The 22192-nt window shown below is 39.4% G+C and overlaps 5 protein-coding genes across 7 annotated transcripts; 2 read left to right on the top strand and 3 right to left on the bottom strand.

Moving 5' to 3' along the window:
- Nucleotides 1–89: 89 nt before the first annotated feature.
- Nucleotides 90–4628, bottom strand: LOC104816839 (putative membrane-bound O-acyltransferase C24H6.01c). Its single transcript, XM_010545827.1, has 20 exons — nucleotides 4544–4628; nucleotides 4209–4352; nucleotides 4043–4101; nucleotides 3773–3954; nucleotides 3623–3671; nucleotides 3314–3417; nucleotides 3124–3188; nucleotides 2936–3006; nucleotides 2508–2567; nucleotides 2291–2404; nucleotides 1947–2071; nucleotides 1796–1847; nucleotides 1590–1652; nucleotides 1240–1349; nucleotides 1055–1147; nucleotides 884–965; nucleotides 713–790; nucleotides 535–610; nucleotides 386–435; nucleotides 90–304 (listed from the first exon to the last, which is right to left on the bottom strand). The coding sequence occupies exons 2-20, from the start codon at nucleotides 4348–4350 to the stop codon at nucleotides 272–274; spliced, it is 1608 nt and encodes a 535-aa protein (XP_010544129.1). The 5' UTR covers nucleotides 4351–4352; nucleotides 4544–4628; the 3' UTR covers nucleotides 90–271.
- Nucleotides 4629–5498: 870 nt separating this feature from the next.
- On the top strand, nucleotides 5499–6490 carry LOC104816837 (germin-like protein subfamily 2 member 1). Its single transcript, XM_010545823.1, has 2 exons — nucleotides 5499–5655; nucleotides 5749–6490. Exons 1-2 carry the CDS (start codon nucleotides 5544–5546, stop codon nucleotides 6288–6290), a joined length of 654 nt encoding a protein of 217 aa, XP_010544125.1. The 5' UTR covers nucleotides 5499–5543; the 3' UTR covers nucleotides 6291–6490.
- A 352-nt stretch (nucleotides 6491–6842) lies between these two features.
- LOC104816836 (phytochrome A) lies at nucleotides 6843–11831 on the bottom strand. Of its 3 annotated transcripts, none has more exons than XM_019202916.1 (6): nucleotides 11518–11831; nucleotides 11208–11377; nucleotides 8786–10848; nucleotides 7772–8588; nucleotides 7392–7682; nucleotides 7092–7293 (listed from the first exon to the last, which is right to left on the bottom strand). In XM_019202916.1, the coding sequence occupies exons 3-6, from the start codon at nucleotides 10839–10841 to the stop codon at nucleotides 7092–7094; spliced, it is 3366 nt and encodes a 1121-aa protein (XP_019058461.1). In that variant the 5' UTR covers nucleotides 10842–10848; nucleotides 11208–11377; nucleotides 11518–11831. The 3 variants fall into 3 exon arrangements, with proteins under 3 accessions (XP_019058460.1, XP_019058461.1, XP_010544123.1); XM_010545821.2 differs by having other exon boundaries at nucleotides 11208–11353; XM_019202915.1 differs by lacking the exons at nucleotides 11208–11377; nucleotides 11518–11831 and having other exon boundaries at nucleotides 6843–7293; nucleotides 8786–10841.
- A 5143-nt stretch (nucleotides 11832–16974) lies between these two features.
- On the bottom strand, nucleotides 16975–18962 carry LOC104816835 (calcium uniporter protein 6, mitochondrial-like). Its single transcript, XM_010545820.2, has 2 exons — nucleotides 18184–18962; nucleotides 16975–18107 (listed from the first exon to the last, which is right to left on the bottom strand). The coding sequence occupies exons 1-2, from the start codon at nucleotides 18595–18597 to the stop codon at nucleotides 17619–17621; spliced, it is 903 nt and encodes a 300-aa protein (XP_010544122.1). The 5' UTR covers nucleotides 18598–18962; the 3' UTR covers nucleotides 16975–17618.
- Nucleotides 18963–19573: 611 nt separating this feature from the next.
- LOC104816834 (transmembrane emp24 domain-containing protein p24delta3-like) lies at nucleotides 19574–22054 on the top strand. Its single transcript, XM_010545819.1, has 4 exons — nucleotides 19574–19866; nucleotides 20917–21129; nucleotides 21483–21559; nucleotides 21665–22054. The coding sequence occupies exons 1-4, from the start codon at nucleotides 19627–19629 to the stop codon at nucleotides 21807–21809; spliced, it is 675 nt and encodes a 224-aa protein (XP_010544121.1). The 5' UTR covers nucleotides 19574–19626; the 3' UTR covers nucleotides 21810–22054.
- Nucleotides 22055–22192: the final 138 nt, after the last annotated feature.

The following is a 22192-nucleotide window of genomic DNA, read 5'->3' as shown; positions in this document are numbered from 1 at the left end:
TGCAAGCGTGAGGCGAGATGGCTAGCACAAACGCGACACAAGACACTGGCATGGTGAGATGAGGGGCGAGAAAGCTTGGATACCCGACAAGACTGAGATTAGGTGATCTGATAGAGAAACCCGAGTGGTAACACCGAGAAAATGTACAGACTACAGATGCAGTTATAATCTGACCAAAACCCTTCTCAAAATCAATTTCTTTCATCCGACATGAGATTACCGCGATGCTCTTATCGGCAAATTTTTGGCCCTCTAATTGTTGTTATGAACCCTAATTTCTCCACTCCTTGATGTGTAACATCAGCTGCAAAAGTCGGAAACCCGGTCTGAATTCAAACAAGAACCTTGAGCATACCAGAGAGAAGTGTGATAAAAAAAAAATTACCTTTGTGGCCAAGTAAAAGCTGAAGAACAGAACGCCAAGAACAGGTACTCCTAAGAGATCAAATGAATCAAGCAGAGAATGAATTGGAAGTTACTTTTGAGAAAGGAACAGAGAAATTCGGATCAGAAGCTTCGAGGTTTCCGAGATACCTTCGCCCGTAAGAAATCCGGAGACCAACCAATTGAGACCGGACGGTCCAATGACATAGCCCACAAGGTTTGCAATCTACGAACAGAGAGAGCTTGGCATCAGTTTATGTCTTTGCAGGACATCAACTATGTCTAGAAAGAAGAAGGAAAAAAAAAATACTCGGAAGGGTATTCTAACCATGAGTGATGTGATTGTGACGGCACCCGACAACGCAGCGAGTTCCCGAAAGAGGAATTCCCCGAGAACACTCTCGGCCTGTGGGAACAACAATTTAGGTTACAATACAAAGCAAAGGCTTCTCTTTCCTCCGACCAATTTCGAGGTCTAACCCCGAGTTCAAGATGATACCTTGAATGCATTCGAAGCTGATTTTACTAACATTTCCGGGACGAAGAATAAACATGTAATCCATGCCCATGAAAGAAGCTTCCTGAACAGTTGACCGAAATAAGGAATTTAATAGAATGATTTACTCAGATGGAAAAGGGAAGAAACATCATAGAAAAGGCAATGGGTTACCATTCCAAGTCATGCCAGACAGCAACAAAAGTGAATACAACCCATACATTCAGAAGCTTTCTCCGTGATCCACCGAGAGGAATATACATATACCTAAAGGCGGTGTGGCAATTCATGAGTTGGACGTAAAAGAAGAAGCTAAGTGGGAAATACTACCAGGAAGCTCGAGTTATATCCATCCTCACCTAACCAGCCACCTGTTGAATGAAGCATGCCAATTTTTCCAGAATGTTTCGAGGTTGTAGCAATTATTGATGCACCTAGGCATGTTTTCCACTGTCTCAATGCCATTAACCTGTAAGAAAATATTCAAGTAAATGGCTGCATATTAGAACAATGGAATAGCATTTTGATCCAAACACACTAAAAAAACACCAGTGGAAGCAAGTAGCAAAATTGTGAGTATTAAATGCTGTTTAAATTTCATATACACAATAAATAAGTGAAGAACCAAGTCTCAATTCCCTAGGAATACCATAACTTTACTTCAAGCAATAATCTTGAAGAAAAAACCATTAGATCTTCAAATGCATACCAGAGACCAGAAGCGGAAGTAGCGCCAGATCAGAAGAAATTTTAGCCACATGAAGTTCAACACCTGAAGCAACAACATGAAGTCAAAGAAAAAAGCTGAAATTTCGAAGACCCTTTTAAGCTGAGATTAGATTATGTAGACAGGAAGTGATCTTGTGTTCCAACACAACAAACATATAAGGAAAGCAATATTAAGGAGAAACTTACTCCATATCCAATTATAAAGATTTCCAAGGGCGACAGTTCTTTCCACAAGCGACTAATCACAAATACGAAGAAATTTTAGCCACACGTAAAATATAGAAAATACAATTTACATTAAGGCCAATTCCTCACCATAGCTCTCAAAGGGTTTCACCTGATTGCAAATGCATTGTAGTAGAATAGATGAGTCATCAGTTCCATTAGCAGAAAGCTGAATAACCAACGCAATCCATACCGAGCAACATGTTTGACTGAATGAGTATTTTGAGGCACATCTAGCTGTAAAATACCACCCCATAGTGAAAACTCGTAAAGTCAAAACAGAGTTTGAAATGAGAAATCGCATTCACTTTAGGAAATATGGGAATCTCGAGTTTAATTAAAATTTTGAACTATAAGAAGACATGGATGTAATTCAAGAAACAGATAAATATGATGGGTCAAAATGAAATGAACATAAAAAAATGAAAAAGTGGATGCATAACTAGAACTGCAGACCTGAGAAGCAAATGCATTGAAGCTTATAATTGGTCCGGCGATATATAGGGGCGCATAAAGCAAATAACAAAGGTATATAGGAAAGCTGTAGTGGTCATTTGCAATGCTTCTCTCCTGAAAAATTACACCATGTAAGAAACAATCACTCAAATGCAATAGAAAAAGGGCATTAACGAGAGAAGAAAATGGAGGATGCCCTAAATCCCCAAGAGTAAACCTGTCGAAGAACATAGCAAATCTTCCCGGATTTGCATAAGGAACATCGTGTCATGTGCTTCTGCCACAACAAACTAGCAAATTAAAAGAATAGCTAGAATAACATATGCATTCAATCGTTAATCTGAAAAAGAACATAGAAGTACAGATCGAAAATTAAAGAGCACGTTACACAGAAATAGAAAACTAGATAAGTTCATTAGCGTATAAGAATTAGCAGCTCCTGTCCATTATGCTCACAGAACAACAGATGATTTTTAGGATGATAAATTAATCTTTGAACCCAATGTTAGAATAGCATGAACAAATGATCAGAAATTATATAATAACAAAAACCATCCGGAATAATGCATATTAGAAAACAAGCCGTTACATTATATACATATACGAAAAAACGAGAAGAAAACCATAGTATGAAAGGCTAGGCACCTCCTGATCAAAGCGAGAATCATGCTGTACCCAGTGGTAATCACACCCAAAGCTTATCATTCGTAGAACAACTGTGGAAAAAAGTATAAACAAGAAACATCCAACAGTCAGGATATGTTATTCAGGAAACCATCTTATGATGCAATAGACAAAATCCCATAGTCAAATGCAATGGCAAAAATAAATACCGAAGTTGAAGCATATGTGCCATCTAAATGTGCCCCGAAAGTTGTCCAAGAATTCAAACTGTCGCCTTGAATGTAAAGATGTAAAAAGGGATGATTCCAGGTATTAGACGCTATGATGGCCAGCAGGCTACTATAACTCCAAATTTCTGTAAAATCAAGAATACAGTGCACATGGATGTACATGACTTACCCAAAAATAGAAAATGAGTATCCCTCATAAATGCGGTTGCACACCAGAAAAAATATGTTGAAAATCCAAAGTATGAAAGGGAAATAAACTGTTCTTGCAAACCTCTGCATCAAAGTAAATCTAGTTAACAATGAGCAGCACGCAACCATCTAAACAAAAAATAGCAGCAAGTAAAACCCACAAAGAGTTGATGAGATCTGCTCGACACTCTAAAATCTTGTGGTCTGAATTACAAACTTGTCAGGCTACAAGTCGAGAAGCAATTTCTAGATATGGTATTAATGTTGAAAAACTTGCCAAGTAACATACCTTAACAAGAACAAAATTAGCCGTGGCAATCAAGAGAATGTAAATGATGCTGGAAGAAAAGAAGGAAAGAAATCTGAGAATTAGTAAGAAAGGCCGAATTCAGATCACATGTGATGCTTAGCAATAACAAAGAGATGGAATTTAGCATACCAAGCTCCATGTAGGTAAGTCAGGTAGAAAAATGACAAGGAAAGCCACAGAAAAGCCATTCCTTTTGCTCTTAATTGAAAAAACAACCTCAACCCAGTTGAAATCAGGGTAAAAATGGCGAAAACAAAGGTGAGAATAGGCAGATTTCCGCGAAAGTTCCTCCATTGAGCATCAGAGACATCCTACAAAGAAAGGAATAAAAAGGAAATGTCTTTAGAAGTAATAAACCCACAAAAGATTTGGAAAACTGCTAAAGAGAGATTAACACACGTTAGGGCGATGAGGGATGAGCCAACCAGGAGCTAAACCGTAGAGCTTTTGGTAGTGATCTAACATCACCATGAAACAAGTCACATTACATAAACAGAGATTTCAGACAAACATAACCACCCGACACAGATTCCTTGCAAAAGAAACTGCAAATTTGGATTATTACCGTGGGAGAGAGTTAAGGATCGTTTTATGACGTAAGCATAGAAGGCAATAGCGTAGAAGATTATAAGAACCAGCTCCTTCTGTTTCCATTTCGTGAACCGATTCTTGTACAGATTTGAAGTATCCAGTTTTTCTTGGTTCATGACTGCTCAGCATCAAACCCAGAAAAGAATATCAAGATTAATTGCATCGTTTTGGCCAAAATCTCCCACGCAGATTGAAAATACAACTGATTGAACACAAATTGAACCGTGAAACACAACTAGAAAAGAAGCGAAACATCTCTCTCTCTCTCTGGGCTTCGGACCCAACAAAAACCGGAGACAGAGTGTATACCTGATCGGAGAAAACGAGCCAAACGCGGCTGAGACCTCGGCGGCGATGAGAATCGGGGGTGAAGTGAAGAAGACCAAAAAATTGATTGTTTTCAAACTTCGGGGCAATTTCGTGTTTTCATTCAAAGTTCGGGGTAATTTCGGGTTTCTTCAAAATATTCGGGGCAGTCTGGATTTTTCCGGTTTTTTTTTTTTTTTTTTTGATAACCAGGATGGTTCCTCGGACCTTCGGCCCAACTACATCCACCCTAGGTCCGGGACCAACCTTTGTATATGGACCATTTTAGTCCAGAAATTACATCCTCTACACCAGTGGAATCGAACCCAGGACCTTGAGAATGTTTTCACTTCTCCGCCACTAGACCACCAACGGTTAGATATTTTTTCGGTTTACTTGGTATTGCAGAATATTGAATCCAAGGAAAGCAAACCGGATCAAACCGTAACACCTCGGTTTCGGTTTAGATTTTTTAAGTTAATTAATGTTTCAGAATTATTTATATACTCAGAGGGATGATTTATTCATTTATATTTTTTTCAAATATTTTATTCTCTCGTTCTCTTTCCAGACATATATTTTTATTTTTATTAAATCTAAATTTTAAAAAAAAGACATAATCTAATTGATTCAATTCTACTTATACAAACAACCAATCAACATTTCTGACTTGAGCGGAAGAATTAGGGGGAGCGTCGAAGTAGATATTGTTGTTGGAACTAAATTCAAACTAAACCGTCTAAAGAAATTGTTATTGAAACCGGACCGGTTTTCTTCTTTTCTTTATTAAAACCGAACTCAATGTAAACCAAATCGAACCGAAATCAGACCGGACTTGGGTTCCGTTGACTTTCAAAAGACAAAAATGGCATGCTCCACGCTTCAACCACTCGCCCTGGAAAAGTCCTCTTAAATGATTCCCACCCAATTATTTCTCCTCTTATAAATTCAACCTCCTCTGTTTCATCTCTGTCATCAACTGCTCCTTCCAAGTCAAGCATCCATGGCGACGACACCTCCAGCTCTGTTTCTCCTCTGTTTCACTCTCTTCATCATCTCCTCCACCTCAGATCCCGACATGCTCCAAGATCTCTGTGTCGCCGATCTCTCCTCAGGTACCACCATCTCCCTTTCTTACAGCTCCAAGAACAGATCCAGTTCATGTTCTTGTCCTAACACTGACATGTCCTGCTCTGTCTTTTTTGCAGGGACCAGAGTGAATGGCTTCGCTTGCAAGAACCCGAACAACGTTACGGAATCCGATTTCTTCTTCGGAGGGCTTGCCAATCCAGGGCTCACCAACAACACCATGGGCTCGCTAGTCACTGGAGCCAACGTCGAGAAGATTCCCGGGCTGAACACGCTCGGCGTCTCGCTCTCGCGCATTGACTACGCCCCTGGTGGACTCAACCCACCCCACACACACCCACGTGCCACCGAGATCATCTTCCTCCTCGAGGGCACCCTTGAGGTAGGGTTCATAACCACGGGAAACAAGCTAATCTCTAAATCCCTCAAGAAAGGCGACGTCTTTGTCTTCCCCAAAGGACTCGTCCACTTCCAGAAGAACAATGGCGACGTTCCGGCCTCTGTTATCGCCGCTTTCAACAGCCAGTTGCCCGGGACTCAGTCCCTCGGCGCCACCTTGTTCGGGTCTACCCCATCTGTTCCAGACAATGTCCTCTCTCGAGCTTTTCAGATTTCAACCAAAGAGATCAAGAAGATCAAGTCCAGGTTCCAACCAAAGTAACGATCTTTGATTCCAGCAGCTACCCATTTCATGTTCAATAATGTATGTTTGTATAAAGAACAGGAACAAGCATATTCTGATGCATCATACTCTGCATATTTTTGTCCTCTCCTGTGTCCATTCTGATGTCTTGGAAGTTGTTCACCTGCAACATTATTCTGATGTTGATCTGAAACATTAATAAACGTATTTTCATTATCCACAGATGAAATAATATGCTCTAAAGCAACCGGAGTATGGGCCCTCTTGGCTTCTTGCCAAAAAGATGGAGCCAATCCATTGTTTAATCATTGAGATTAGTTTTTCTAATGCCTCTCCATGTGCTTCTACTTAAAACCAAAACATAATCTTATATTAAAGAACCCTCTTAGAGGTTAATAGCCTGTTTGGAACTTGGTCAATATCTCACCAGTGCACAGAAACCAGCTGGCAGCATCTGCCATTGTTTGAGCTCGTCAAGGCTTCATCAGGCTGTACTGACAAAGATCAAAAGCCACAGTCAGTACATTCTGTGCGTACATGTATCTAGACCCATGTCATAAGAAAAGCTTATGCTTATGAAGATCATACTCATATGAGGAATGAAAAACAGAAACGAGCGGAGAAAGGATCAGCATCCATATTTACAACTTAGAAAAGGAGAAGAAAGGAAGGAACAAACTGTTCTTCATTGTAATTGAAGTTGACACCGAGAAGAAACAAAAGCAAGTAGAATAAAAAAGTTACAAACAAGGTGAAAGTGTGAATCCATTAGCCATAACCCTTTATCCCCTTTTTCGGATCTCGAGTCCCACGTAAGGTTTATTTGTTCGCAGCCGCAAGTTCAGCAGTAATGATGAAAGTAGATTTCCCGGCCTGTCTTAAGTAATGCACGTCTCCGTTCATCAGTTTCACCAGCTTCCGGCTAATCAGAAGACTCATCCCTTCTTCCGACACATCTTCATCACTTCCAAACATCTCGTTTAGCAACAATTCCGGTATTCCAGCTCCCGTATGTGTTATCCTGTTTGAAAAAAACAAAAACAAAACAAATGTCCTCAATCACATCCTAGTTGAAGAACTTTTCCCTCTAAGCTTTAGTGTGTTCTAAGTTTATTTTACCTGATCTCAAGGTAGGCAAGATGAACAGATTGCCCAAGTTGATCCTTCCCGAGGCTAGCCATAAGAGTAAGCTGCCCTCCAGGCGGCGTAAAACTAACTGACATCAGCATGAAATTGGACAACACTTGTTGAAGCCTGATGCTGTCCCCGTACAAGGTATCGTTCATCACTTCTTCTGTTGTCTCGTTCGTCATCCGGACACTCTTCCCATTGCTCTTCATCATCACTTGACTTGTGGCAGCAGTCAATATCTCATTCAGGCTGAACTCTGTCATTTCCAGATCCAAGTACCTGAAAATCAATCCCCGGGAATATTAGAAAGAGAAATCAAGATAAAAGAAACCCAACTGAAGTTTGGAACTCTGGGTTTTTCTCCATACCCTTCAATGATACTGTCGAGATCTGAATCATCGAGGATCTTGCTGAGTTGCCGCTGGCACTGTGCACTAGTGTGCAGAAGCTGTCTTTGCTCGGGTCCTAATTCAGTGCTCTCCATCATTTTCCTCGAAAACATAATCCCCGACAGAGGATTCCTGATTTGCCTTTTTATGTAAGCTAGAGCTTTCAGTCTCTTCAAGGCAGTTTGTTCAGACAGACGCTGGACATGAAGCGCTTGCTGAAGCTCTTGGCTTGCAAGTTGCAGGAAACAGAAGACACCGGTTACTACACCTTCCCTGTCCAGTTTCTTGCTCACACACAAAAGACACTCTATATACTTCCCGTTCCTCGTAAAGAAAGCAAAGGACACCTTATCAGAGTCTTGACTGGTCACGGCATTATTCAACACAATCCCGAGATTCACAAAGGCTTCTTGGTTCTTAAGACGGCAGCACGCCATCTGTGTCCCAAAGACCTCTCCCAACAGCATCTTGTCGATCACTTCCTCACGTTTACATCCGGTTAACTTTGCCATTGATGGGTTCCATTCTGTGCACCAGCCGAACTCATCCGTACCAAATATGGGAGGGATCAATGGGTTCGGGTTCTGGATGATGGCCTTGTAGTCACCTTCGATCCGGGTAAACTTGTCCATCACATTCTTCTGAGCAGTAAGATCTTGAGCAACGAAACACACTCCAACCACATTTTCATGGAGATCTCTACTTGCACATGCATTGACAACTAAACTTATTGGCCCCGCATCCACCCTTGACCCATGTGTCTTGATCTCGAATTGAACGTTCTGCTCCTCAGTTCCTACATAAATACAAAAGAAGTTTATATATAGAACTAGCTTTTCCATTTCCGTTGTGCAGAAATCTTTCGATTAGATTTTGGAACTCAAACAACAAAAACCAAATCTTTTGCTATTCAACGTAGTGGAGACCCGTATGTTCTAATCCATTTGAAAGATTGACAGCCATAACTAAACATAAGTTAGGAATGAGACTTACCCTCCAATGCCATCTCCAGCATCTTCTTGACCCTTTCAACCGAAGAATCTTCAACAAGTGTGGGGAAATTCTTTCCGATGGCTTCATCAACTGGAAGACCGGTTAGCTCAGCAATTTTGGTGTTCCAACCATTGATCGATCCATCAGCATCAACAGCCAAAATCGGAACAGTGGCGGTTTCAATCAAGCGAACCATCTCACTTGTCACAGCTTCTAGTTCTTGAATCCCATCGAGTTTTAGATCATTTAACTTCGAGTGGAGCACATTTGTGTTCACATCAATGGTATCGGTCTCCTTGAAAGTATTCCTCAGAATGAGCTGCAAGGAATGAATGGCATCCATTTCATAATCCTTCCAGGGTGTACACCTTGTCTTGACCACCTCGAGGAAAGCCTTGAAAGATGACCTAGGATGCATTTTTCTCGAATCATCTTTCTCATCAGGATCATGCTTTGCACCACCCCATCTTATTTCTCCAGCAGTATGAGACCGGAACCAGAAAACCATGTCCTTGGAAGTTATCCTCACTGCTGCCATTCCACATACCGAGTCTCCGAGAGCCAGAGCCCCCGGAAAGCCAGCATCATACAAGCTTTCCGTGCTCAAACCCGTGGAATCCCTGTGGTAATCAGACATCCATGAAGCAATATCTTGCAGCTGGAAGTCGGTTGGAGTTATTCCCAGTTTCCAGATCTTGTTCTTGTACAGAAGAGCTGCTCCATCACATTTCACAAGATCCATTATGTTGGGACTCTGAGACACGATACCGAGTGGAGCATCACGCATCAGCATGTCACACAATAGTGTCTGTGTACGCAAAATGTTCTTCTCCACGATCTGATTTTCCAGTTCCAGTTCCTTGCTGACATGTATAGCAAACACTTGAGATAGAAATTCACAGGCATACCTAAGAGGAAACGGAACAAATCTCGGGGTCGTGTTATGGCACACCACCAAACCCCATAGCCTCTTCCTCTTATGAGGCGGTGCAGAATCAGGGACGTCACCCTCTCCTTCATCCTCGTTAAACACCACCGCCATGACGAGAGAGGCAATTGAACTCATGTTCTCCATATACTGAAGATGGCAGCTGTGGGGTGCCCTAAGGGTTGAGCCACACAAGGTGAGATCAAATGGCAGCTTCTCGTCTTGAAGCACCTTAACGTGTTTTGCCCGGCAATCAACTATCATCCTGACTTTGTTCTTCATAAACAGAAACCGGGCAGCTTGAGGAATGTCGGTGGCTGGATAATGCAATCCAAGATAAGGCTCTAGCCCGGGTTTTGTAACCTCGGAGATAACCTCACCATGATCATCATCATGGAATTTATAGGCCATAACCCTGTCGTAACCCGTGAGTTCAAATACCTCCTGAACCATCGTATCACACAGCCTGTCCATGCTCCCGCTGGGCAATGTCTGCAATCTGGTTATTGCTTTGGCGGCAAGCTTGTACGACTGTAGAGCACCAGCAGCTGTCATGGGAACTTCGTAGGGCTTCACAGGTTCGAAATCAACGATGATGCTCCCTGTTACCCTGTGGACAATTGCGTAAAAGGGCTTTGCAGAAGTCTTACAGTGAACAAGAATGGGATTCAAGAGAGAAACATCCCCAAATCCGAGTGCCTTCTGCAGGGCAGAGGCACTAGGAGCAGTGAAAAGGGTCCTTATTTCTGTCCCGATTCCAAGAACGGGGTGCTCCCCAACACTAGGAACTGCGTGGCTAGTCATGGTCAACATCTCGGGGGCATTCTCGCTGTATGCAATGACCTTGAAGGTCTTCTCGTCCAAGGCCAGCAAACATCCAAAGGGTTGAATCAGCTTACCCTTCTGTATGTGAAGAAGATAAGCAGTAGTCACCTTGTCAGACCTCGGTGGTTGGTCTTCCACGACAGGACCAGTGACTCGAACCGAGCTCGAGTAATCGAAGGAACTGCCTGATTCCTCGAAATCAGCATGGAGTTTTGCATCTACAGTGGTCTGTGCAATGACCCTAGCACCATGTCTCGATCGCCTGGTGTCATCAGAAGACCGGGCAGGCCTAGAGGCTGACATTTTTCACCTGAAAACAACAAAGAGATCCAAACAATATCAAAACAAAACCCTTCAAAAAACTCTGATTATGAAAGAAGGCAAAAGCGAAAAGCTTTCAAGCTTAGATTCACATCACAAAGCAGCAGTTGTTTTGAACAACCAAGGAAGAAGCTTAGCGTACTTCACTACACAAAAAGTCTATAACTCTGATTCAAATCCTCGAATCCGAAATTTTGGCAAAACCCACATGAAAATCACCAAAAAGAGCTACGGATACATACTAGTTGTCGATCCTAGACACAAGGGCCTAAGCTAAAAAGAGCAAAAAGCTTCCATGGAAGACAAGGAGAGAACAGAGAGACAGGGAAAAAAATATAAAGCAGTCACCTTTGAGAAGAAGTGATGATGACCCGGTTGGAAACTGAAGAAACCAAGATCAGATCTTTGAGTAGTCTCCCTCAGAGAAAGGCTTCAAAGCCCAAGCAAATTCTCGGTCACCGCCTCTGTTACCTGTACTCTGCGATTTGTGCTCCCTATCCAAGACAACGAAGGGGCCACTGTATTACGTATGCCCACGTTTTCCAATTATGGGCAAAATCTGGAAATATATATATATACATACACGTCTATCTATACACATGTAATGGATGTATGTATGAGTGGATATAATAATAATAATTGAAGAGAGAAGATTTACAAGACAAGCAAGAAGGTCGGCCTCGCTGGGAACATTTCTTCGAGGTGGAGGAAACGAAGCAGCTGATGATGGGCACAAACTGTAAATAGCGAAAAAGTTGGCACCTTTCTGAGATTCTAAAAACACTTTTTTGACGGACTAAATCCATTAAACTAATACATAAACCCTAACAGATAACCTCTGCTTTGGTTCGTCGACGTACCCGTCGATTCTACCATACATTAAAACATTAAAAAATGGAGGAGAAGGGCGATCTCGATTTGTCAAGATTGAATCCTCCAAGAATAAAATGAAATCATATTATAAATAATTATTTAAGAAAAAGAAAACAAAAACAGGAAAGATAGCGTTGTGAATGTAGGCAGTGTCTGGAAGTGGAAAGGGGTTCTGGGGATCAGGACAACATCAATGTTATCGACATCACGTGTCCTCGGCATGGAAAAAAAAAAGACAAGCGCTATTTTTTTTCTCATGTAAATACCAACTTTAAAATAAGCTGGCTAAAACTTTTGAAATAATTAATACGATAAATATTAAAATATTTCAAATTAATATTCTAATTATATCAATTTCTAATTTTTTATATAATAAATAATTAATTTATCCGAATAATCTATCTTATGATGGTCGAGTGATAGGTGTTTAATTCAGAAGATATAGCCGGAATGAAAACTTCGTGAATCATTGTTTAACAAAAAAAAATCCGAAAAAATTCTCAAAACGTAGGACATTTTTTAATAATGATTTGCGCTATCAATGATTCACAACAATTTATCAGAAAATTTTAATAATTTCTTTGATTTTGTGATTCGATATTAGAAATTGTCATTTATTTCATAAATTATGATATCAATTTAGAATATTTTAAAATTAGATAAATTAAAAGTTTAAATACTTATCTTATATATTTTAGAAAATTGATTCAGATTTTTTCTTTTTTTATTATACCATGAATAAAGATAAAACAAAAATAATTTATGTTCAAACATTTTAAACTCGTTTATATTCTTAATATTTCTAAAATACACGTTTTTAGTAGATTATGATTCAATCTTAAGATTAAAACGATAAAAATTTTAAAAATTATTTATTGTAATTTCATTTGTGTGTAATATTATGAATAAGTATAAAATCGTGTAAACTTGAATGGTAAACAACATCATATAACCAATTCAATCATATTTCGTAACGAAGAATATTTTTTTGGTTAAAAGGTGATTTGTATTCTATACCCAAAAAATTTACAATCGAGAGAGTTTACAAAAGATTGTGGAACCTATGAATAAGTGGTATCTATTTCTACAAAAAAAAAATTGACATCAGACCCAAAGAGAACTACATGCGCATATATCTCGTTAAATAATATCAATCAGCAAGTAATGAGACTCTATCATCATCAGGAAGCTTCTTTTTGACCGACAGTAATATGTTCCGCAAGGTATGATCGACCTTCCAGCATGTATGGTCCGGCAGCCTTCGTTTCGCCCGAAAGATGCAGTGGTTTCTCTCCCTCCAAAACTCATAGATCGTAGCCTGAAGGAGAATCTTCGCAATCTGCATCCTGCGTCGATCGTTGCTCGTTGTCGCACCTTATGATCCAATCCGCACACTGATAAATATTCAGCGGGGGATTTGGCCAGCATAGAGTTGCATATCGTAGCCACACATAAGTGTTATAGTTGCACTCAAAGAAGAGATGTTGGCGCGATTCTTCTTCCACCTCACAGAGTGTACAAGTTGTTTCTGACATGACACTCCATCGACAGAGTCTGTCTTTGGTCGGAAGTCTGCCCAACATAACCTGCCAAGCCAAAAATGCATGCCGGGAAATAGTGTGAGAGAACCAGCATACCATAGAATTCCATTGTACAACCTCATGGTGGCTTCGAATTTGATTTCACGTTCGGTTCATGAGGAAGAGAGCTCTGTAATCTTCGGATCCCTATCGCCACAACATTTGATCCTGCTCGTCATTTGTTGTCGGCGGCGTAAGGGAGGAGAGAAGGGTGAATACTTCTTGTTGCCTATGTGAACGTGCATTCGGTAGAGTCCAATTCTCGTCATCTCTGCACAGATTATGTTGACGTGTAATCTTGTTCCGGTTTGGGTCAATTTTATTTTTATTTTTCTACAAAATTGATTTTATCTTTGGTTGTTGAATAATGCTCGAGTCTTTAGGGACATCAAATTTGTTGCGTATTTATTGATTTAGTTGATTGTATTTCTGTTACAAAAATTCTTTTTAAATAAGAAAATTGCTCACGAAGAGGAGGATCAGTTGAAGAAATCAAATATTGCTTCTCTCTCTCACTCCACAAAATATTCTCTCGTTCATTTATTTTTTTATCAGTTTTTATTTTTTTTGAAAATGAAAAAACAGAAAAATAAAATGCATGAATTCTTCGATTAATTTCTAACAGATTACCGCCGCTAAGTTCGGGACACAGAAGCTTCGAGGCCCAGATTCACCAATAAACTTGATCAAAGGCTCTAGTGATGTCAGGGATCATGCTAGAAAAGGGTGTTTTGCCCATTTCCAAACTTGATTCTCAGGAAAGTTAGTGCCATATCTTTCAGCCCGAGCAGTTTTCTCAGGTTCCAAGAGAACCGAAGAGAAGATGTAGTGTTTCAAAAACCTTTCCATCTAAACACATATTGTTGTGCGTCCAAGCTACCCATAAAGAGCCCGATTTTGAGAAGAGAATCCAAATCAGCTTCAATCGGAAGATGAGACTGTAATATGTTATATTTCATAGGCCGAGTCCTCCTTTACGCGGCTTGCAGATGTTTTTCCATGATACACGACGGGATCCTGAAAGTGATGCGTTACCTGACCATAGGAAGTTAAAACATAGACTATCCACTTCTTTCATGAAAAACTTTAGCAGAAAAACACCATTCCCATGCATTGATCAACCCATATATGACCGAACTAACTAGTTGAACTCTACCTACCCTAAAATTTGGTTAGTCGAGAATGGCTAAGAAGAACTCCCAAATACCTGACCGGCAGTAACTCTATTCGAAATCCCGTCAATGCGCTCAGATTGACAGCTTCTTGTTCATTCATTCCCCCAAGAAAAATTTCAGTTTTTGCCATGTTCAGATGCAAACCCGAGTACCTTTTGAACAAACTCAAAATCTCCTTTACTTTGAGCAAAGTTTGGGCATCCCCTTTGATGAAAATCATAACATCATCGTAACGAAGAATATTAAGGTAGTAAAAACTGTTAGAGTAGATGTATTTAACGATAGTAATGTGACATTTTGTATGAATTACAGGGTATATTTAGAATTGCTTGTCTAAATGGATTTCTTATTCTTAAATAAATTTTATATATGCGTAAAAAAAAAATAAACGCGATCCATGCGAAACAGAGGAGGTCAATGCCCTTTCTTTTGTTTAATTGTACAAATTATTATTTGAAGCAAATATATCAATTGTGAAAAAAAAACGAAACTTGGGATATTGAAATATTTTATGAGATGTATTTATTCAGGTCAAAAGATATTAATAGATTAATGGGTTATACAATTCGTATAGGAAAAAAATACTAAGTGAATTTTATATTATATGGCCTATTTGATATGACACCATTTAGAAAATGTGTGGGTTATATTGTTATATATGCTTATGAATCATTGATTAATGCATCTTTTTCTTCTTCATATTTTTATATTATTTCTCCATATCACATCAGATAAGATTTAATAATTGATTTATGAACATTTTCGCATTTTTCTCCAAAAATTGACCGAAGACCCCATAAAGTATCACAATCGGTGAAAAACAAAAGTGTATTAATTGTAGCTCATTAATTTTATCATCAATAAATATTTTTATTTAACATATAAAATAGGAATAGCCATTTCGGTTATTAACTGAATAACCGAGTCGAACCGAACGGAATAAGATATAACCGTATCCAAACCGAACCCCACATCAAAATCGAACGGTTATGATTTTTTTAAACCCGAAAAAATCGAAACCGAACCGAACTGAACCGAATAAAAAAATAACCGAAAAAACCGACGATTTCTTTGAAAAAAATGAGTTTTTTTACCGAAATCGAACCGAACCAAACCGAAAAATAACCGAACCGAACTGGAATTTATGTAAAAACTGAATGGTTATAGTTTTTCTATAACCGAAATAACCAATCCCGAATATAACCGAACCGAATCCGAATCGAAATCCGAAATGGTCATTCCTAATATAAAATAAAATCAAATGGCATGAATGCTATCATATGACAATTAAATTTATTAACAAACTAATGGAAAAAAGTTTTTAAAATTAAAATAATAGTTAAACCAAACTAAATCTAAAACAAATCTAACATAAAAAAATAAAAAATTGGAATCCAGTCTGACATATGGGTCAAATAATCTAAGACATAAGACATAGGATCCATTGGTTATGGATGATGCTTTTCCTATTTTGGTCAGACATTAACTACACGGTTTCTGTAAACTTCCACGGAAAGCACGTGTCCACTGACCTGATCAGTCCTTTCCCAACGTAGTTTATTATTGGGCTTAACTTTAAGGCCCATTTAAAAGCCCATATAATTGAATGGACAATAGAAGCCCATTTACAATGTTATAACTAGGAACGGCCCAAATTAACCGAAAATCGGGTATGGGTACTTCATTCAAATCTGAATCTGAATTTACGAATATCCATGAATTCGAATTCGAAAAATAAATTTTTTTAAATCGGAAACCCGATGATACCTACTTTTATAAATAATTATATCCCTACATATTTATAATATTTTCATAAAATATAATAGTTTTGAATTAAGATTTTATCATGTCTAAATATTATTTAAAAAACACAACTCATTTTGATTTATCTCATATTTTAACCACGATAATCACAAATTCAATATTTTATTTTTAATTTTTTTTGTATAAATATTATTATATTTTATTAAATTAATCCGAATTCAGATATCCAAAAAAATACGAACATTATTTCAAATATTTGTTTTGGTTTGTCTATAACTCCTATATGCGAATATAAATCTTAAAATGAGATAAATCAAGCTTATTGAGTACAAATCCCAATATTCTAATATTTTCGGATATGCCCCACCCCTACTTATCATGTATTATACCATTTTTCATGATTGGCCTGTCAATTCTTTTGGAAAAATCAATTATATGGAAGTGATTGATGTCAAATGACACTTAATGTCACATTTTCTATCCGATTTAAAATAACCGATTTTTTTTATTTTATTTTAAAAACTTAGCCTAAACTAGACAAAAAATAAAAATTTACCAGATTGGGAAAATGTCATTTAATATGTTAGTTTATTTTTAACAATAAATATACAAAAAAAAAATCTTGATACCCACTAATTGTCTGAGGTATATCTCCAACGAATGCTGCGGCTATTGTTTGTCAAATGAATCACTCATGGACTTCTCTTCCATGACAACTGAAACTGTGCGCCCATGTCATGAAAATTTTAAGGAATATCACAAAATACAACACACAATCACAAACGATGTTTATGTTTTTTTTATATTGTAGGGAGCTTAGGACGTACTGGTTAGATAAACATCGTCCACATATACGAACCCTCAACAAACACGTAGGAGATAGATTAGTCATAATTGACGGACAGCAGATGAGCGGGTAAGGAGTCGAACCCTAACCTTTCGGCTCCATGCCAACTTATCTAGGGTTTCCCCCAATCACAGACGATGTTATGAAACACCGAAAGGCAATGTAGATAAAGCAAGAGGACCAGAATCAGTAACTTGAATTTCCTTCCATTGTAGCACAGAAAAGTTCAAACCTCTCCAAAATGTTCAAATCTAATAATATCTATCATCAGGAAGATGGAAGCAGTAATCCCAAAAAAACTGGTCAGATTCTTAAGCCACCTTCCACCAAAAGGGAAAACTAGTAAGGGTTATGAGAGAAGAGCTCAACACAAAGATGATTAGCCAAATCTTCGTGGAAGGGCAATCCCTGCTCTGTCCTCTCAGATTCTTTGAATCTTTCAGCATCAAAACTCATACTACAATATTCTCATGGTTACCAAGAAAGCTATTAGGTTATATGATCAAGAGCAGAAGAAAGATCAATCTTTGTGCAAGGAATCCTCAAGATCAATCTCTAATCCGACTCGGTTTCTAATGGACGCTGCAGCGTGGCAAGACGAGGTCTTGCACTTCCTCTCCAACTCCTTGTACCTCTCAACATCAAACTTGTACCTTTTGAGCAATTTCCTCTGCCTGGAGATGAAGAGCCTCTTCAAGAAATCCTGGTACGAAGGGTCTCTTGAAGTGACGAGGAAATAGCCATAACCAACGATTATACCCGTGGCTGTGGCGAAAAACGCGATGGGTTCCATCACGTCCCACGAGAATTCCCAAAACGTCAGCCGGAAAAAGAGCCCGATTTGAGCCACGGAGTATGCAAGACCGCACCAGAGAATCTTCCTGACCTGCTTGTGAGCAAGAACATCGATTTCTTCCTTCATGTTCTTCAGCTTGTCGAATTCCTCCCTCATTGGATCATCCTCGTGTGTTAGAGCCATGGGTATTGCCCTTCGAACCAAACCCACCACCTGAAAAACCAATCCGAGACATTATACCGACAGATCTGGAGACAACCCAGATGGAGAGAGACAAAGAGGATCGAACCTTGTCGGGATGAAGATAAACCTTTCCCCGGAAAATGAGAACAACTCCGGCGTCGTCGAGGACACGAGCGAAGGCATGAGCTTCGTCCAGAGATCTGGCGATTCCTATTCTCTGAGACTCCTCTAAAAGGGCATCGTAAGGAACCACTTCTGTATCCGCCATGCCCAGAAGCTTCTTCTTCAGATCCTCCACATTCACCAGCCTCATCAGCTTCTTCGCCTCCTCCACCGTTATCTCCTTCTTCTCCTCCGTCCTCGTCGTCGCCGTCGTAGCCGGCGCCGCCACATCCGTCGTCGCAGTCGCAGTCGCCGGTTCGACGACGGTGAGGCTCCTGAACCCACCAAGCTTGTTCCTCTGCGAAACCCTACACATGGCGGCAATGGCCGTACGCTTGAGAAGATTCACCGATAACATCTCTCTCTCTCTCGCTTTCTCCTGTATCTTGCACTTTTTCACGACGGACCCACGAATATTATCTCAACCATTCGACGAATGACGTTCTGGGATTTTTGGAAAGCGGACGAGTTTGTGTCCGGAAACCTAGGAATCGAATATTTGGGGGCCGAGGGGGAGAGAAATCAAAAGGCGTGATCCGATTCTGGTGCAGTGTCTACAACGTGTTCTCAAATGGTGACCCATGTTGGCAAAAACGAAAAAGAGGAGAGAGACCGTATGAAGGAATTAGCTTTTATATTCTATGGTGGAGAAGATGTAAAAAAAAACCTAGACCAGACCGCCATTATTGACATTGACGCCAAGCTTTGAACTCCACTACTTTTGCAATCTTTATTATCCACCTAACATTCAGCGACCTTATCATTCCATTCAGCGTTACGCGGAAAATACACAGAGCTCCAAAAAGGCTCACAGAAATCAAATCCCCGAAAAAAATTGCAACTTATCATGTTAACTCTCTAATGGGGAATTATGGACCGTTAATCTATTTCCTAATTTATTAGAACTATATCTTTGTTAGAGCAAGTAATTGGCAGCACATGTAAACCCGCGTATACTATTTGTTTTTCTCTAATTATCGCATGTAGGATTACATTTTAGTCCCCATTTTGAATTATATTTGGATTAGAGCGTGTTATTTCAAAATTTAGCTTTAACAAAGTAACAATATATATTTTTTTATAATTTACGAGAATACTATTAAAATTATTTATGATATTATGATTATCGTTATAATTTTATTCCTAGTGTGTGACTTCGGCCAATTTTTACAACCAACAGTCAAAGAAAATTGGCCCATCAGGAAGCCCAATTTAAACTTTGGATATGGACCCATCAATAAGCCCACTAACCTTTTGAACATTTTATGGGCCCATCGAGAAGCCCAATTCAATTACGGTCAACGATCGGTGATACAGTGCGGGAAGTGCGAAGATCCAAGGGATTGCCCGGCAAAGGACTGAGAGAGTAACTAACAAGTAGAAGAAGATGATGATGATGATGATGGCTTCACAGATGCGATGTAGTTTTCCGGCGGTGCTCGTACTCTCCGCGCTTCTGTTGTTCCTCGCGCCTGAGATAATTCCGGTCGGCGAGGCGATTTGGCTGAACGTGCCAGCGACGGGAACAAAGTGTGTCTCCGAGGAAATTCAGAGCAACGTTGTCGTCTTGGTCGATTACATTGTCATCTCGGAAGATCATTCCGCCTTGCCCACTGTCTCCGTCAAGGTAATTTCTCCGTTTTCCTGTTCGAATTCGCATCAATGTTCGTAGGCTGATCTTGCGGTTTCAATCTGAACAACGGCCTCGATCCGTTGTGCTTGTGGAAGTAATTCCCGATCTTTGTTCCTTTTATTTGACATTTTCTCCGGGATATTTGGATGAATTTGTGACCGATGCATAGATTTGATGTCCGATTCACCTTTCCTTGTTCATGGGTTTCCTTTTATGGCACCGATGTATTTATCTGATTGTTGTTAGTTGTTACTATTATATATCGGCAATCGATATATATATATATATATATATGCCTTTGTTTTGTGATGTGATTCTTGATTTTATTCTGGACAGTTTCAATCAATCTTAACCAATCGTTGATGTTGCCTGAACTACGAATCCATTAGGAAATAAGCCCTCCCTACATTTCAAGTTTTTTGGCAATCATACCTGCACGAGTTTTCTCCAGTTTGTGGGCATTTCGTGTGGGCAAATTTTCTCTGAGTTCTCTGTTTTTCTTTTTTAGAACGTGGTCGTTAACTCGTGTATTGAACAGTTCTATCCGGATGCAAGCTTGACGTTGAAATCCACTTAACAGTGATGGAACTGTGCAGTCTGCATGCTCATGGGCTCTGTGTTTTGAAACCAGTTGTACTCCTGACATCAACTTTTCTTTGGGTTAGCAAAGATTGAGGATATTCTTCCAGTTCGTGTCGGAAAATAGGTCTATGCCCAATTGAATGTTTTCATAGAAAAAAAATCACTGAAGTATGTTTTGATTGTTATAGTTAGACAGCACAGAAGCCATGGATTTTTAGGGTTTGCATTGGTTTGGTGGATTGTAGTTGAAAGTGCCATCAGATGCATTATGATTTGAGTCCACATAATTACATGCATACCATGTCTGTGTATAAGCATATGAAGATAAACAGATCATAAGTCTTGTGATGTGATATATGGGAATGTACCTCCTGGAAGGTGTTTTCTGTTGCTTGCCCATCTTTTCCCCTTGAGTTTGCCTGTAAATTTTATAGTCTGTTTTTTTTGTCTGAGTTCTTGCAGGTGACTTCCCCATATGGTGACAATCTGCATCACCAGGAAAACGTAACGCATGGTCAGTTTGCGTTCACAACCAAAGAGTCCGGAAACTATTTGGCATGCTTTTGGGCTGATGGGCATAGCCATGGAAATAAAGATATTAGCATCAACCTCGACTGGAAAACCGGAATCGCTGCCAAAGATTGGGACTCAATTGCCAAAAAGGAGAAGATTGAGGTAAGTTCTTGAAGAGGATTTACATTTTTTGCCCAATATATCCCAGAGAAAATAGGTTAGAAGTTTCCTCTCCTGTCCCAAAACTTCAGAATGGTTTGGAAAATTTCAGTGTATGTTTGCTTCAAAATCTTCAACAGGCTTCTAATAGCTTGTGCAATGAAATTTCACATTTTGTGTGACCTGTGTCATTGCCCTTGACCGGACGGTCCTTTGGTCAATCGGTCAGAGATTACAGTAAAACCTGTAACCTTGGACAGTTAAAAGATGCCGCAAACCGTTCTTCGAGTTTTGCATTGTAATGTCAGAACCTAAAGCTTGTCTTTTAATGACATCGAAAATTCTTGTTAACTTAGGGTGTTGAGCTGGAGCTCAGGAAGCTCGAAGGTGCAGTCGAGGCCATCCACGAAAATTTACTTTACCTTAAAACCAGGTAATTCCTTAGCCGTATGCTAAGAGCTCAGATCAATTTTTGCATTCCTTTCTTGCCAATTTGTGTTATCGAATTTCACTCTTTTGGACCGACCGTGCCCCACAGAGAAGCTGAGATGAGGACTGTGAGCGAAAAAACGAACTCACGGGTCGCGTGGCTTAGCATAATGTCGTTGGGAATCTGCATTGCCGGATCGGGTTTACAGGTAGTATACTTGAAGCATTACTTCCAAAAGAAGAAGCTTATATAAAAGAAGATCAAACACATCCATGGAATTGTTCCTGGTTGAAAAGAGTACTTTAACCTGTCCTCATCATTTTTCACTCGTTTTCATGCTGTAAAATTTTGTCCACTGATTTAGTTGTAGCTTCTCTGTTTAAACTTTAAATTTGTGTGTTTCATGTCCACTTTTTAACTTTGTATCGATTGAGGGCACCGATTAAATGTAGCGTGGAAGGTAAATCTGAGATTTCGTAATGTTTTTACGGATCTTAATCTTCTTTTTTTTTTTTCATATACATTTTATCTATTTAGGATGCTATGTTAATCACATCTTCAACACGTGCGCTAAATTGATAAACAAAAATATCTAATGCTGCTATTAATTTTGCCTATTGAAATCTATATGATGTC

This window comes from Tarenaya hassleriana, unplaced genomic scaffold, assembly GCF_000463585.1.
Source record: "Tarenaya hassleriana unplaced genomic scaffold, ASM46358v1 Cleome26, whole genome shotgun sequence".
Taxonomy (NCBI): domain Eukaryota; kingdom Viridiplantae; phylum Streptophyta; class Magnoliopsida; order Brassicales; family Cleomaceae; genus Tarenaya; species Tarenaya hassleriana.
This window is presented reverse-complemented; position numbering and strand designations above follow the sequence as displayed.